This window comes from Myxine glutinosa, chromosome 8, assembly GCF_964187855.1.
Source record: "Myxine glutinosa chromosome 8, kmMyxGlut1.1, whole genome shotgun sequence".
Lineage (NCBI taxonomy): Eukaryota > Metazoa > Chordata > Myxini > Myxiniformes > Myxinidae > Myxine > Myxine glutinosa.
In genome coordinates this window covers 161,158,594-161,175,545 of record NC_136268.1, presented here as the reverse complement: position 1 = coordinate 161,175,545, position 16,952 = coordinate 161,158,594, and the positions used below count along the sequence as shown (strand labels likewise).

Genomic DNA, 16,952 nt, shown 5'->3' with positions numbered 1-16,952 from the left:
GATTTCGATTCGATTGGGATCGAAGAGAACACCTTCTTCGTCTTCTGTACAGTGAAGTTGCCAGCCCTGAATTCTCTGGCTACATCTGGGTGCTTCATTGGGAGTGCAACCGTGTCCCTCAGGTGAACAGGGACCCACCTGGCATAGTGTGTGTGGTCTAAGGCATGGAACCATGGGACCAGTTCCGTCAGGGCATCAAGGTACGTCATGAATGAAGCCTGCCGCAGAGAACGCACGTAGACCAGTACCAACATCTCTAGTTCCAGCACAGTTGCCCAGTACTGAAAGTTGGGAATGTCTTCTCCTCTCTGGTGACACCAGTCTTCGAACTCAGGCAGGTCTTCTGCATCATCAGCAAATGTCATACAGTGGCGTTCATACGCACGGTGTTGCAGGATGTGCAGTGCCGCTGCAGTGATTTGATGAGCTCTTCTTGTGCGGGTGACGTGGGCAGCTCGTAGGAAGGAGTCGGCCGTCCCTGGCGTTGCAATCTCAGCTTGCAAAATCTGCAAATCTTGCAAAAATCAAATCTCTGAATCTGAGACGGCCCAATATCCAGATCTTTTCATAATATGATAGTCTACTAGTGTGCCAAATTTGGTGCTTGTATCACAAAATGCACAATTCTTTTGAATATTTGGGCTAAGCCGCCCCACTAATGATCTTTCCTGGGAAAACCACATTTCCAAGCTGGCCTCCAAAGCCAGTCGCCGACTGGGCATCCTCCATCGTGCGAAGTCCTTCCTTGGCACACCTGAGCTCCTCACCACATACAAGGCTTTCATCCGCAGCTCAATGGAGTACTGCTCTCCCCTCTGGGCTGGTGCTCCTGCCTCACACCTAGCTCGTCTTCACGCTGTTGAAACCAAAGCGTTCAGAATCATTGGAATCTCCCGAGATGAAGCTATCTCCGAGGGCCTTTCACTTACTCACCGCAGGCAGGTTGGTGGTCTTTCCGTCTTCTACAGACTCCTCTTTGGCCTTGCTCCCCCAGCTCTCTCTGGGCTCTGTCCCCCAAATATTCCTGCATGTCGCACAAGATCTGCCTGCAACCCTCTTATGGTTAAACTGCCAAAATCAAGGCTCTCTGCTCACCTTCACTCCTTCATTCATCTTTTCTCCCGCCTCTGGAACAAACTCCCTCACTCTCTTCAATCCCACTCCTCCCTCCAGGTCTTTAAAACAGCTGTTCACCACCATCTCTTATCTTCCCCCATCCAAAACCTTGATCTTTTCTACCCCCGCTAATTTCACCCCAAATCCACTTTTTTGAAATACCAACTTCTTTCCTGGAAGTCCTTGGTGTCCTTGTGTTTTATACTTCTCCCACCCCCCTCCCCCCCCCATGCCCTCTCCCTCCCACACATCTCCCGATGTCCCTGCTCTCAAATGTTGTGTTTGTGTGCTTCGCCTTCTCTCATCTTGTCTACCGCTCCCTCTTTTTATATATTTTGTTTGTCTGTTTGATTTTTTTTTTTTGTGATATATGTTAGCTCTTTCACGAGCCTCGATTCTGTATCCAAAAAAAAAAAAAGAATGACATCGTTATGAAACTTAGTAAGTTACATGCTCAATTTGGAAATGATACAAGACACTGACACATTATCTATATACTATTCTTATACGAGCACTCGAGCAGCTAGCTCATCAACTGGGAACCCGCATTCAAATCCCATGCTTGAACAGTTTTGATTGATTTATCATCTATGAACGTCCAAGTTGTAAGTGTGTCAGAGGACACCAATCTCTGCTAATGTCCTTGCCCCACATGCAAAATCAATGTGTGAGTTCCTCCACAAGCCTTAAATCAGAAATAAATCAATTTAAGCACTTGTGCAATACCAAAAATGTGGAAATACTTGTCTTAGCGAGTCAAGGTTCAAGTTGCCTCAAAAGAGTAGACACTTGTGGCCTCCATTCATGCAGAGGCAAAACCAGAAGTTTATTTCATGCAAAGGAGTAAGTGGCACATGGGAGTGTTCCTCGTCACGTGAGGCAGGATGCTCTGATATTTGTTTGTGCATTAAAATTTTAAAAGTCACGTCCACACTATCTCAAACAGACATCTACTTAAGACAGACAGTATAATCCATAAATTTCATCAACCTGCCTCAATACACGACTTTTTAAATGACATATTCTGCCACAGAATGCTCGGCGCACATGGGCAGAAACCACAGGAAGCAGTGGTGTTAGCGGCATCATAAAATATATTGTGTGTCCAGGATAGGATTATTACTTTGAATGGCTTACAAAGCTCCTAAAATAAGCCAAACATATTTGGAAAACTAGAAAGGCACTCGGTAGAGCGCATACCTCCGCCAGGCTAAATACTAGTTTATGTGTTGGAACATACGCATTGGCCAGATCTGGATCCAGACCTGAACCAAAGTCTACTTGGCTTGTTATTGTCACCTATCCAACTCATCCACCTAATCCTGTCAGATCTCATCCACAACTTTTTGAGATTTCGTGCTAAACAGTCGGATGTCGACATGTGCGGTCTCAACATTCAGGTCCCATGTATTGCGGGTTACAAAATGTGACCGGTTAAAAACAATATATATGTGTATGTTGAGTGTTTAATAATAACAGTTGTCATTTTGAATATTTTTCTTTGCAATTGTTTAGAAAGTTAAAAAAAAAACATTTTTAATATTCCATCTTGTTTAGGCCATGGGCCACATATGGTCCACGAGCATCCCCCCCACCTCTAAACCAAACCAACTTTTTTTGAAGCCCAGAGGCATACTAAACACGATTCCAAATGTTACCAAGAAAAATTTAGGGATGCAATGCCCATTTCGGCTCAACAAAGTAGGGTACCCTCATAATTATGCCGACGCTCTCCGACGTCGACCGAACTTTGACTACTGATTATAATCTTCCACCAGAGGCCTCAAATAGCTCCTATTTCAATATATGATATACCAAATGAAAGATTATGAGCTGTTCTTTTTGAATATGTGGTAAATGAAACTATTGGGACAACTAGTTAAATAAACAGCTCTGCGGAACACAATAATTCAACCCGCGACTGCTTCTTCAATGAAATATTGGTATTTATTTCACAATCAGATTTTTTAACATTTATTTACATGGAAACTTTTCAATGTTGTATTAATCTCTTCATCGTGTATTACATTTGCTTTCAGGCGATACCTTCATATTTTTTCTAACAAGAGCCAATCTGAAATAACAGCCATTTGAATGTTTTAGATTCAACGTTGTGGAACGTTAACATGCACTATATTGAATCCAGTTATGCAGGCAATACCCATCGGCATGATCCCGTAATGTTTTTATATGCATTGTAATTAATTGATTCACTTTTTAGATCACAAGAAAAATTGTCACTAGCTAGCAAAATCCAAATTTGCCACCAAAAGTGACATGACAGTGCCCTCTCCTACAACTATGGGGATTGTCACTAAAAGAAATGAATATGTAACCCATGCCTATTTTAGTTGCATTTCAGATTCATTTTCCACAAATGAATGTTTTAAATACATAGTTAAGATCTCTCCTCAATATGGAAGAAAACAGGTAACAACCATTTGAATTAATTAAGTTTAACTGCTGTCAATTTACATATTTAAGTTTTCTATTTGCAGATTATACTAATTATAAATAATGGATATCTTGATATATGGATAAATAACCCCTGTTATTAACTTAAGCAAAATAGTAACTGCTTTTTTAATTCTTATTTTATGTGTACTTTCAGATGCGAGTAGGACTTAGACTGCGATGCTGACATCTATACTTGGAGAACCGTGCATCTAACCATGGCTTCGACATCCCACAAGAAGCGAAAGCATTGTACATCTGACACGGAACCCATTTGCATCATACACGTACCAGGGCTGAAGTATGGACCAATACAGCTGATGACGAATGTAAAGGATCCGGAACTGAAGATGGAAAAGTTGAAGGAGATCAAGCGTAGAAGAATGGCTGAACCTCAAGATTCACCCTATCGACTTGAAGAATCATGCAGAAAACTACCTGACATTATTGAAGAAGTGCATGGTTTTCACCGGGAATGCTATCAACGTTTTACGATGAATCTGAACCGCTTAAAAGAAGCAGAAACATCATCTTTGCCAGAATCCCGATCAACCCGCCGATCATCTAGTGATCACATTATCTTCCATGCTGATTGTATCTTCTGCAGATCAGAAGCAAGAAAGAAAGTAAAAATCCAAGGCAGCTGGACAACCGAAGGCCTCATAGACTTTGAACGGGAAGGCTGGAAACATGTCATTGATGTAGCAGAGGTGCGAAATGATGAAACTCTCCTTTTACGCATCAGGGGGCATGACCTCTTTGCATGTGAAGCAAAGTTTCACAGGTCATGTCGAAACAGATACACACAGAACCCTGAAAAATGGCGAAGTGATCGACTTGATGAACAAGAGAGACAGCGTGAAGTAGAAAAAGCTCACCAGATGGCAATGGCAGAAGTGACAAAAGTGGTTGGCAAAGAAATTATTGCTGAGAAGAAAATTATGAAGCTATCTGTCTTGCTGAAGGTCTACACCAATAGGCTTCAGGACAGTCCACACCCGAATCCCAACTTCAGGAGCACCAACCTCAAGAAGAAGCTCGAGAAATATGATGCTTACCAAAGGAGCCTGGGATTTTGTCAAATGGGAGATTTCCAATCATACTTGGTATACAATACTCAAATTAATGTCGATTCAGCTGTTCGAAAAGCCTATCAATTAGCTTCAGAAGACACAGTTGCACTTGTCGGCACACAAATGCACCAGTCAATACAAGAGGCATACAATAACTCTACAGAGGTCAAATGGCCACCAACAGCTCAAGACCTTACCAACAACCAGATAGTAATTCCAGCAGAAATTGAACGTTTCTTACTCTATGCGATAACTGGCAAAGCAGTTCATACATCAGCAAGAGTTCATAGACTTGTTCAGTCAATAGGTCAAGACCTCTGTCGAGCGGCAACAAATGGATCATGGAAGCACCCAAAGCACATACTTCTGTGTATGACTCTTCGGCACCTGTTTCGGAGTGAGAAGCTAGTAACACTCTTAAATCGTCTTGGTCATTGTGAGAGTTACAGCTTTTCTTTGGAGCTCGAGACAGCATTGGCTGAGGCTGTGACTGAAACATCCTCAATGCTGTCAAGTCAGATCGTAAGGTCACCCACAGCACCCAGTGTATTTCACTCAGAATTCGACAACTTTGACCAATTGCTTAATGATATGACTGGCAAGTCCTCTGTCCACACTGCTCATGGGATCATGCTCCAAGATATCGAAGGATCTGAGACAGGTGGTTCAAAACCAGAAATCCCAGCACTACCAAAGAACAAGCAACGATCAATGACGCTGAAGAAACAGGATTCTCTTGCAGACTGTTACGTGGCACGTCGCAATAGTCCATTGCTTGTCATCAACCAGCTTACATATCCTGGTGCTGTTCAAGCACGTGAAGAATCAATGAATTTACAGACCCTCTGGGTGTTACTGAGAAATCGATGCAAAGATGAGCAACAGGTTGCAAGCTGGAATGGTTTCCTGTCGCAGACAGGAACAGTTCCTCGAAGTCTAACAACTATCGACTATTACCCAGTCATAGCTGAACCGATAACAGAGTACAAGACTGTACAGGAATGCCTTCGGTATTCTGAGCAGGCAACCAGTGAAGTCGATCAACACTATGTGATTACCACATTCGACTTGGGGGTATGCATGAAGGCATTCCCCCTGATATGGAACAACCCAATACGATACGAGAGACACATCGTGTTGATTGGAACCTTTCATCTCGCCTGCGCATATCTGAAAGTGATCGGCAAGAAGATGTTTGGCTCTGGTCTGTCTGATATCCTGCTAGAAGCTGGGTTGATTGGTTCTGGTTCACTGACAGGTGTGATGACTGGAAAACATTATGAAAGAGCAATGCATTGCCACAAGGTCATGTTAGAGTCACTGCAACGACTACTCATGGAACAGTTCAGCAAACAGGACAATGCTGACCTTCTGATGACCAGTCTCCCTGATGACTCAAGGGATAGACTAACACATTTGATTGATTCGCCAAATGCGGAAAACCTGAACGCAGTTCTATCTGACGAGAGCATCACTGAGCACATCAAGCGATATGCCAAATTTTGCAGTGAAGTTCGATCTGGAAAGCTAGGGAAAACAGCTCAGCTGTGGATTAGCTACATGGATCATTTTGGTCTCGTACTATCGCTGATTGAGGCAGTAAAGGTGAACAACTTTCAGCTCTACTCTCAGTGTATCAGCCAGATGAGCGACTTGTTTTTCAGCTTTGGAGCACAAAACTATGCTCGCTACACGACCTTCTTTTCAGTCTTCATAGCCAACATAGAAACATAGAAACATCTCATCCTGGAGCAGAGGAACTCCTTGAGAGGGGTGCCATAAGTGTGGCACGTTCGTTTATCCCTGGCAATAGGTGTGACGTGGACAAGACCATGGAAGAAACGTTTATGCGTCATGCCAAGTCTCATGGTGGTGGAGGTACAGGAATTTCAGGTATAATGACGAATTACAGTGCCTACCAGCGCTGGGTGAGAACCACACATGCAAGGTCGCAGTATGTTAATGCTACTCTCAGCATGGCAAATATGCTGGCCGACTCTGGAGAGGGAATGAAACATCGAGACGTTCGCCCAACAGAGATCCTTCGAAGTGAGAAAAATGTTGTGAAAACTTGCGAGGCTATTGAAAGCTTCTTGAATCCATTTGACGTGGAAACCAAAGATAAACTCCTGATCCTTTCGTCTGGTGCAGCAGCATCGGATGATGTTGTCAAGGACGTACTAGCAGCTGAGAACCTGGGCAGACGTGCTAAAGAAGCATTCATTATCGAGCGACTCCAGACTGACAGCAAGTTCTTTGAGCCCGTAAAACGAATGAACTTGCGGACATTGGGAAGCATGAACAAGGTATCAATCATCAGCTCAGGAAAGCAAAAAGTCATACAATACAAACAACAAGGCAATGTTGCTTTCAAGCTATTCATGAAGTCTCAAAACGAAGGACTACAACTCGATCTCAAGGAGCTGATGACGTATCCCCTGACTCCAGTTTCTTACAGCCTTGGGACTTCAGATGGATTTCTCGCGAAAACAGACAAGAGTAAAGCCTTTCACCACTTGACCAAGGAGTGTGAGAATGCCATCATACCACCAGAGAACGACACCCTCACTGTGCATGATGGCAATGCATGCTTCTACTATCTCAAAGATCTTCCCGGAAGCTTCAGTGAAATCTGCTCTAAAGTTTTTGACACCATGTCAAACACTCACAACGTCATATTCAGCACAAGCAATGGAACGGAAGAGGAGAGGTGTTGGGAACAAATTGATCATCAAAGGAGGAGCGACCAAGAAGCCTCCAGACTGGAAACAGTTCCTGTCAAATGACGAGAACAAACTTCAATTTATCCAGATGTTGCTCAGGTTGTGGAGAACGGATGAGTATGCCTCAAAGCTTCATGGACGAAACGTGATACTGATATGTGATGGGGTGCCACATAAGCTGACATCTGAAGATGGGACAACAACTTCATCACACTTATTAGATTCGATGACCTCATCACAAGAAGAAACAGACTCGAGGATTATACTCTACTGTGAGTATGCTCAAAGCAAGAACTTCAACTATGTGCGAGTGAAAAGTCCTGACACAGACGTCTTCTTCATTCTATTGCACTATGCACACCGACTGGCTGATATCACAGTCCTCTTTGACACAGGAACAGGGAATAAAAAGAAGCTGATCAATATCTCAGAACTGGCCCATAACTACTCCCACGAATACTGCACGGCTCTCATGGCTCTGCATGCCTTTTGCGGCTGTGATACAACAAGTGCATTCAGAGGGATAGGAAAAGTAAAGCCTATGAAAACACTGCTGAAAATCCCTCGATATGTTCCAGTGTTGGCACAGCTGGGTGATACTTGGGACATTCCTTCACAGCTTCTGGATGACCTTGAAGCCTTCACATGTGCCATCTATGGTAGACCAAGGGTTTTAAAAGTGGATGACCTGCGACTCCTCAGGATAAATGAGCTATGTGCTCGTGATGAGATACTAACGCCTTCACAAAACATCGACATGGCCACTTTACCTCCCTGTAGAAGAAGCTTGCTTCAGCACATTGCGCGAGTCAACTATCAAGTGGGAATCTGGAAACGAGCACATATCCCTAAACCTGATGTTCCGCTGGCACACAATGGCCACGGATGGACACAAACAGACGAGCATCTCGAACCTCTGTGGTATGACGGAACTATGTTGCCTGCACAACTCTCGGATCTAGCCCGTACCGTTGCTCCTGGTACAGTCAACGACGACGATAACGACGACGACGACGATGATGATGATGCACTCATGGCTGAGAACAGTACCCTGGATGGAGATGAAACAGACAGTGACATAGAATGAACACTAAATCATGTTTATCCATGTTTCAAATTTGTCTATAATGTAATTGATTAACCAGATGTGTTCCTGTGTTTTATGTTATATTTGATATGTATAATTCAAAATGAAATGTCTGTGTGTCTGTGACCGCCGATGGCTGTGGGCACCACACCCGGGCAAACGGCTTATTGGTGGGTGTGTGTGTGTGTGTGTGTGTGTGTGTGTGTGTGTGTGTGTGTGTGTGTGTGTAGGTGTGTGTGTTTAGGGGTGTGTGTGTGTGTGGTTTTTTTAGTATTGTGTGTGTAACAAACATGTTTAGCAGAATATGTGTACATTCTCTTTGTCAAAGCTTTGAGGGTTAAGCGATTTTTGGCACTATGTGATGGCCATATTGGATAGAGTCACAACTATTGATTAAAATAAATAAACATGTTTGCTTAGTATCTTGTATTCTCAACAAAAGAAATTTAAAATCAGTTTAGTATATATGCATATAAAAACGTTATGTAATATAGGTATTGCTGTGCAACTGGATTGTTAATATAGTACATGTTAACGTTCCAAAACGTTGAATCTAAAACATTCAAATGGCTGTTATTTCAGATTGGCTCTTGTTAGAAAAAATATGAAGGTATCGCCTGAAAGCAAATGTAATACACGATGAAGAGATTAATACAACATTGAAAAGTTTCCATGTAAATAAATGTTAAAAAATCTGATTGTGAAATAAATACCAATATTTCATTGAAGAAGCAGTCGCGGGTTGAATTATTGTGTTCCGCAGAGCTGTTTATTTAACTAGTTGTCCCAATAGTTTCATTTACCACATATTCAAAAAGAACAGCTCATAATCTTTCATTTGGTATATCATATATTGAAATAGGAGCTATTTGAGGCCTCTGGTGGAAGATTATAATCAGTAGTCAAAGTTCGGTCGACGTCGGAGAGCGTCGGCATAACTATGAGGGTACCCTACTTTGTTGAGCCGAAATGGGCATTGCATCCCTAAATTTTTCTTGGTAACATTTGGAATCGTGTTTAGTATGCCTCTGGGCTTCAAAAAAAGTTGGTTTGGTTTAGAGGTGGGGGGGATGCTCGTGGACCATATGTGGCCCATGGCCTAGTTTAACAACAATGTATTTGTAGTTCAAGTCGTGTGTTTCATAGTTTCATATAATCCTCAAATTCCTTTTTACTGCATAATAACCACCGTTTAGACGCCATTTTTCCCCGCAAAGCGGGGGTTGGCCTTTTCGGGGACCGTGGTTGTTGTTGTTTTTTGGTCCCCTTTTTGAAGCAATGTTTTACGGCCGGATGCCCTTCCTGCCGCCAACCCTGTTTGTCGCCTTTTTACGATAAACAGGGAATTACCAGTGTACTGGTACTCAATTTGCCGACCTCGGAAGGATGACAGGCTGAGTCAACCCCCCTGGCGTTAATTCAGCGATCGACCGGGATTCGAACACAGGATCCTTGGATCCTAAGCTGGCACCCTAGCCGCCAGCCCAACACCAGGGCTTTTTTTACTGCATAATGTAGAACAATTAATGAATGAATGAATGCTCGATCACTTCCACTTCTGGTTCCTCCGGCGAGGAAGCGTCCTTCGAGCTCTCCACGTCATCAAAATGAAGAATTTTCCCATTTGTGTCTTTGTCAAATTTCCACTGCTTATTTGACCAGTTATAGGTGCCAGGAAGGGCATCCGGCCATAAAAACATTGCCTCAAACAGGGAACCATGATTGTCATGGGGCCCGCAAGGCTAACCCCTGCTCCAGCGGGGAAAATGTCTTAAAACGATCATTCATTCATATTTGACCGTGTATGTGTTACTGTGTGTTTCTAGATCGCCTTGGTTTGTAATTCGTGCAAACTTGTGTGTAATTAGTTGTTTTGTGTTCGCACCGCATGTGCGGCCTGGACCCTCTAGGCTCCCTACCCCCATCGGTATTTTGTAAACTTAAGTTCTTTCCTTTGCTGTATTGCTTTTTTCTTTGATTTTCTTTTCTCCCCCTACCTCCCCCGCACATCTTACCCTTTGTCTAACGTTTTAAATACAAAAAGACAAAAAATACTTTATTATTGCCTTCTCTCCTCGCGGTCCCCACCCACGACCACGTGCGTGTTGTCTCGCCCCACCCACTCCCTCCTTTTTCTTCTACCACTCGAGCCGATACTTACCTTTCCAGCAAGGTTTCAGCTTACCTCAGCAAAGTCATGGAATCAATCATCCCTTCTGACATCAAATCCTTCCTCTTCTCCAATGGCTTGATCTCGGATCATCAATTTGGATTTAGACCAGGTCACTCTACTCTGGACATGCTGCTTCTGCTGTCTCAACAATGCATGGAGGTCCTCAATGCCAAACAGGAAATCAGAGCTGCCTCCCTTGACATATCTCATGTCTTCAATACGGTCTGTTACCCCGCCCTGCTCACCAAATTCTCCTCCTGTGGTGTGCATGGTAACCTCCACGCATGGCTTGCGGACTTCCTCTCTGGTTGCAGTCAACGTGTGGCCCTGAATGGAATTCTCTTATCTCCTCTTCCTGTTCAGGATGGAGTTCCTCAAGGAAGTGGTCTGGGCCCTGTGATTTTTTTGGTATTTATCAATGATCTTTCCGACTCTCTGAAAAATCCTCTCTATCTCTTTGCTGAGGACTCCACTCTGCCGCTCCATACCTCAACCCTCAGATCGGCAGGCAGCAGCCTCGTCACTCTCTGCAGACCTGGATAACATCTCAAACTGGTCAAACAAGTGGAACATGTCTTTCAATCTTGACAAATCTCACGCTCTCACTTTGTGTCTCCGTCTGGACAACCCTCCCATCCACTTTCTGATTAATCCTCTTGAAGAAGTTCTGTCACTCAAGCTTTTGGGTCTCACTATCTGCCATGATCTTTCCTGGGAAAATCACATTTCCAAGCTGGCCTCCAAAGCCAGTCGCAGTCTGGGAATCCTCTGTCGTGCAAAGTCCTTTCTGGGCACTTCTGAGCTCCTCACCACAGACAAGCTTTCATCCGCAGCTCGATGGAATACTGCTCTCCCCTCAGGGCTGGTGCTCCTGCCTCACGTCGAGCTCGGCTTCACGCTGTAGAAGCCAAAGTATTCAGAATCATTGGTATCTCCCGCGATGAAGCTGATTCTGAGGGCCTTTCACTCGCTCACCGCAGGCAGGCAGGTTGGTGGTCTTTCTGTCTTCTACAGACCCCTCTCCAGCCTTGCTCCCCCAGGTCTGTCTGTGCTCTGTTCCCCAAATATTCCTGCAGGATGTACAAGATCTGCCAGCAACCCTCTTCTGGTGAAACTGCCAAAATCAAGACTCTCTGCTAACCTTCACTCTTTCATTCCTCTTTTCTCCTGCCTCTGGAACAATCTCCCACATTCTCTTCAATCCCACGCCTCCCTCCAGGTCTTTAAAACAGCTGTTCACCACCATCTCTTATCTTCCCCCATTCCAAATCTTGATCTTTTCTACCAACGTTAAAACACCCAAAATCTGCCTCTTTCAATCCACAACTTCTTTCCTGAAATTCCTAGAAGTGTTAATTTGCTTTCTACCGTGTACCGTACCCCTCCCTCCATTCCAGCCGCCCCCCCCCCCATCCCACAGATCTACCAACGTCTCTGTTTATTTACTGTTGTTGTGCTTGTGTGCTTCCCTCTCTCTCCCCCTCCTCGTCTCCCGCTCCCTTCATTGTATGTTTTATGTGTCTTTGCCTGTTTTCATGTTCAATGTTATAATCACTTAGTTTGTTTTGAAATTTAAATACACAGATTATATCTTATTTTTGAAGACCCGCATTAAAACCTTGTGATAGAAGTTGATACTCGGGTTGAGAACTTGACTTTGTGAAAATTATTAAATTATCATCATCTAAAAAGTTGGGAATAAGGAGCATCTTTAAAAGCATAAATTTTATTTAAAATGCAAAAGTATCTATAAATTACCACGAGATTTTCACCAAGAAAATTATATTTTAAGCAGTTATCTACTATATAAGAGATGTGTGTGTGTGTGTGTGTGTGTGTGTGTGTGTGTGTGTGTGTGTGTGTGTGTGTGTGTGTGTGTGTGTGTGTGTGTGTGTGTGTGTGTCGCCATTTTCTCAGAGATGGCTGAACGGATCTTCGTCAAACTTTCAGAGGTTCATCAGTGAGTGCCTGGGAGTGTTTTAGGCAAAAGAAGTTTTAGAAAAAATGAAAAAAAAACGATCGTTTTTTTGGAGTTAAAAATAATAAAAAAATAAATAAATAAATGAATTTTAAAAAATAAAAAAAAACGCTCGATAGTGCCTTAGCCTTTTAAAATTAATGACAGTTATATACAAGTGGGCTGGCGGCTAGGGTGCCAGCTTAGGATCCAAGGATCCTGGGTTCGAATCCCGGTCGATCGCTGAATTAACGCCAGGGGGGTTGACTCAGCCTGTCATCCTTCCGAGGTCGGCAAATTGAGTACCAGTACACTGGTAATTCCCTGTTTATCGTAAAAAGGCGACAAACAGGGTTGGCGGCAGGAAGGGCATCCGGCCGTAAAACATTGCTTCAAAAAGGGGACCAAAAAAAAAACAACAACCACGGTCCCCGAAAAGGCCAACCCCCGCTTAGCGGGGAAAAATGGCCTCTAAACGGTGGTTTATATACAAGTACACATTCGCATAAATAAATACAAAACAATACTAGACATTTGAATACAAATAAATCTAAATTCCGGAAGTGTACGAATTTGGTAGTACGGCTTCTTCTTCTTCCTGATCGGCATCACACTTAACTAAGAAACGTGATGAATGCCACATTCACCCACCAGCATATATATGAACCCCCTTCATATCCTGCCTCCCCCCTCCCCTTCCCCCCATTTTCCTCCCTCTCCCTCCTCCTCTCCCCTTCGCCCCACCTCGCCTCCCCTTCCCCCCTTCCCTCCCTCCATCCCCCTTCCCCCCCCTCCCTGCTCCTTCCCCCCCTCTCCGCTCCTCCCCCTCCCTGCCCGGCAACGCCGGGTACTTCTGCTAGTACGATATAAATATGAGGAATGCAACACATTGTGATGTCTGTTCAAAGGACTTATTGTTGATGGACAATTTAAAGAAACACCTTGAATCCCACATACACACATTCAATTGGTTTCAGCTAATATCTCCACTCGAACAGAAACAAAACATTGTGATACAACGGAAAACTCTTGTAAGAATCTCACTTAAAATAATCACCCACGTATAAAGCATCAAAATCACTGGGACAAATCTTCCCTGTACTAAAATTGGCAATATTATACAATTAGGCAATATTTAGACGAATTAACAGGTGAAATTTTTTTTTACCATCACGCTGATTACGTGATGATCTATGCGTGTACAAATTTTTCAAGTTAATCAGACCATCAACACCCGAGAACAGTCAGAGAAAGCTTAAAATCACCCAGTGCAGTCAGGTCAGGGTTAAACACAGTCGATCGGCTTCTTCTTGTCGTCGAACCAACTCATCCACCAAGTTTTGTCATAAATCATCAACAAGTTTTTTTAATATCGTGTTATGTACCGGGTTTGGCACCACCTCTGAAGGGTGAAGAATCACTTTTTAAAATCTCATATTATATGGATTCACATTTTCACCAAAATCAAACTGATTCATCTTCATCACACACATAACCTGCTCACCAAGTTTCGTCCAAATATGCATATAACTTTTTGAGATATCCTGTTCACAAACAGACAGACAGATATATGAATGAATGAATGAATGAATGAATGAATGATCGTTTTAAAGGCCATTTTTCCCCGCTAGAGCGGGGGTTAGCCTTGCGGGCCCCATGACAATCATGGCTCCCTGTTTGAGGCGATGTTTTTTTTATGGCCGGATGCCCTTCCTGACGCCAACCCTTGGTCGCCTCTTACGATGATCAGGGATACGGTGTACCTATTCTAAATCGGGGTACACACCGTGATCATTCATCCCAGCAAGCTGGTACTCAATTTGCCGACCTCTGAAGGATGACAGGCTGAGTCAACCCCCCTGGCGTTAATTCAGCGATCGACCGGGATTCAAACCCAGGATCCTAGGATCCCAAGCCGGCACCCTAACCGCTAAGCCAACACCAGGCTAGACAGACAGAATGATATATACAGGGGTGAAAACATAACTTCCCTCCACCTTCGGTAACTTTGGCTAACTTGACCCGCACTACCTGTAGAGTGTACAAATATCTCGGCCTAGCTTATTCCATCACCAAATGGCACAAAATCGTTCCAGGTCTTTCCTTGGAAACTCAGATCTCCTCATGGTCTACAAAGCCTTTGTCAACACCTCAATGGTATACTTTTTTTTGTACCGTCTATTCTCCAACATTGCTCCCTCTGCAATCTCAGCCCACTGACCATCCCCAGCAAATCCAGGATGTATGCCTTGCTCCATCAACCACATCCTGGTTAAACTTCCGACATTCCAGCTGACTGCACACCTGAACTCTTTGCTCATCGCATCACATCAAACTAGAGAGGTTCCAGGAAACCTGAACTCAACTGGTCTATATCAATATGGTTAGAATATGCATAATAGAACCACAAACTATATAGTTTATATGTGCTGAAAATATATGACAAAAATTGATTTTCAATATGGCCGCCCTGCCTCACCCATTTTTGGACGTGCAACGCCCAAATGCAATCCCAAACTAGTTTATGTCTTAAAGATTCTGCATAACAAGTTTCATCAAACTTAATGATCAACATTTGTGACTTTTAGAGCGTAGACATCGAATTGTTTACAGACGACAGACAGACAAACAGACAGCCGACAGCCGACAGACAGACTGACGACGGACGACGGACACTGGGTGTCGACAAAAACTCAGCTGGACATAGTCTAGTTGAGTTAAAAAGAGATTTGACGGCATGCCGCTCCCAAGACCAAATTCCCTGCTTGTGAATGCAGAGTACATCTCGATGTAAAGTTAAATTTAAGGTAAAGTAAGAATGTCGCTCAGACAGCATTGAAGCAAGTTGTGGGCCAAATGTACCCCACTCTTCCTTGTTGTCCAGATTAATCATGGCGGTGGGCACGGTCAGAGCACCGGTCGGTCCCCAAGGACCGGTCCACTCCCTCTCGTCTTGTCTGTGTCTCCGGCCTTACGAAGGCAGGTGTACACCACCTTAGATGTGGGGGATCTCAGGGTCGTCCTGGGAGATCTACCTGCCGTCTCCGGGCCTGTTCGAGAGAACTATCCGGGGCTAAACAACAACAACTGATAGATTAAATGTATTGCCTATTGGGTCTTCATTATAATATATATGAACAAGATCGCTTCTTAACGTGAGATAGCTGATGATGACAGGCTGGGATACTCATGGACCGAGATGACTGGTAACCAAGCAACCATGGTAGTCGTAGTTTTGAACATGTCACGTGTATTGATAAGAAGGGGATGAAAAACGGGTCAATGACGTATCATGGGGACCAAGAACGGGAAGAAGAGGACGGGTTGCCTTAATTACCAATGGCAATACCTGTACCTGTCCTTGCAAATGAACGATTCAAAATGGTCTCTTGAAGCAAGCTGGACACTTACAGCATGACATCAAAATCATTTCGCTTCTCAGTTATTTGATCAATGGTAAATCATTCATTTTCAAGCAACCACAAGCTATATGCGATGAATACGTCTTCACATTATCCAAATAATAATAATTAATATTATGACAAACGCTATCCGACCCAAGGCCCGAATATCCGACCCAAGGCCCGAATATCCGACCCAAGGCCCGAACTCCATTATGCCCATGTAAAGGGCCACACATTTGCTTGTGCGGTTAATCCACGACTCCCTTGTCATCCCATTACCGATTCATACAACAACAAGTCCAAACTGGAGGAGGCGGTTTCGAAAAACCATTCCGGGATCACCGAGGCTTGTAATTGAGGCCACGACCAAAGTAGAGCCGTAGGCCCCGGTGCACCATTAAAGTGTGGCTCCTTATGAACCAGCATCCCACACTAGAGCATCCCACGGTGAGCTCCTTCAAGAGACAAACTCACCTGGAATCCCTCGCCATCGAACTCTGCTATTTCATTTGCAGCGCGAAGTGTTAAAGACGAACCTAACGGCGGCCTCATGGACCAATCTAACACACTTTCGCAATCTACACTCAAAGGCTCATTTCGCCACTGATGTTGTTGTTGTTGATGTTGTTGTTCCTGATGGTTTTTTTGTGTGTGATTGTTATTGGTGTCATTTAGGCTTATATTCCTCATTTGACAGTCATGGAAGATTTTCCACAATGCTTCTTTAATAATTTTGGCAATCTTTTGATATTTTCACTGGATATACACCGGATGCAGTCTTATCACAGTTAAAACATTAGCAGCACAAAATAACATACAGCAGCACTCCGATAACGCCATTTATACCTTTTAATTACCGACTTCCTTTAATGAATCGGACTGCAGAATCGACGCCAAAATTCAGGTGTAAAACGTCGTGCCATGTTACGTGACCTCGTGTGGTGTTGAATTGAATGTCTCTTCGT

At 43.7% G+C, this 16,952-nt stretch overlaps 1 protein-coding gene across 1 annotated transcript in view; it reads right to left on the bottom strand.

The window, feature by feature from the left end:
- Positions 1–16,592, bottom strand: part of DDX46 (DEAD-box helicase 46) — a 180,923-nt gene extending 164,331 nt beyond the window's left edge. The window contains exon 1 of the mRNA XM_078783905.1: positions 16,462–16,592. Within this exon, the coding sequence (XP_078640031.1) occupies positions 16,462–16,478 (17 nt within the window). The 5' untranslated portion in view covers positions 16,479–16,592. The remainder of the gene's footprint in view (positions 1–16,461) is intronic.
- Between the last annotated feature and the right edge of the window lie 360 nt (positions 16,593–16,952).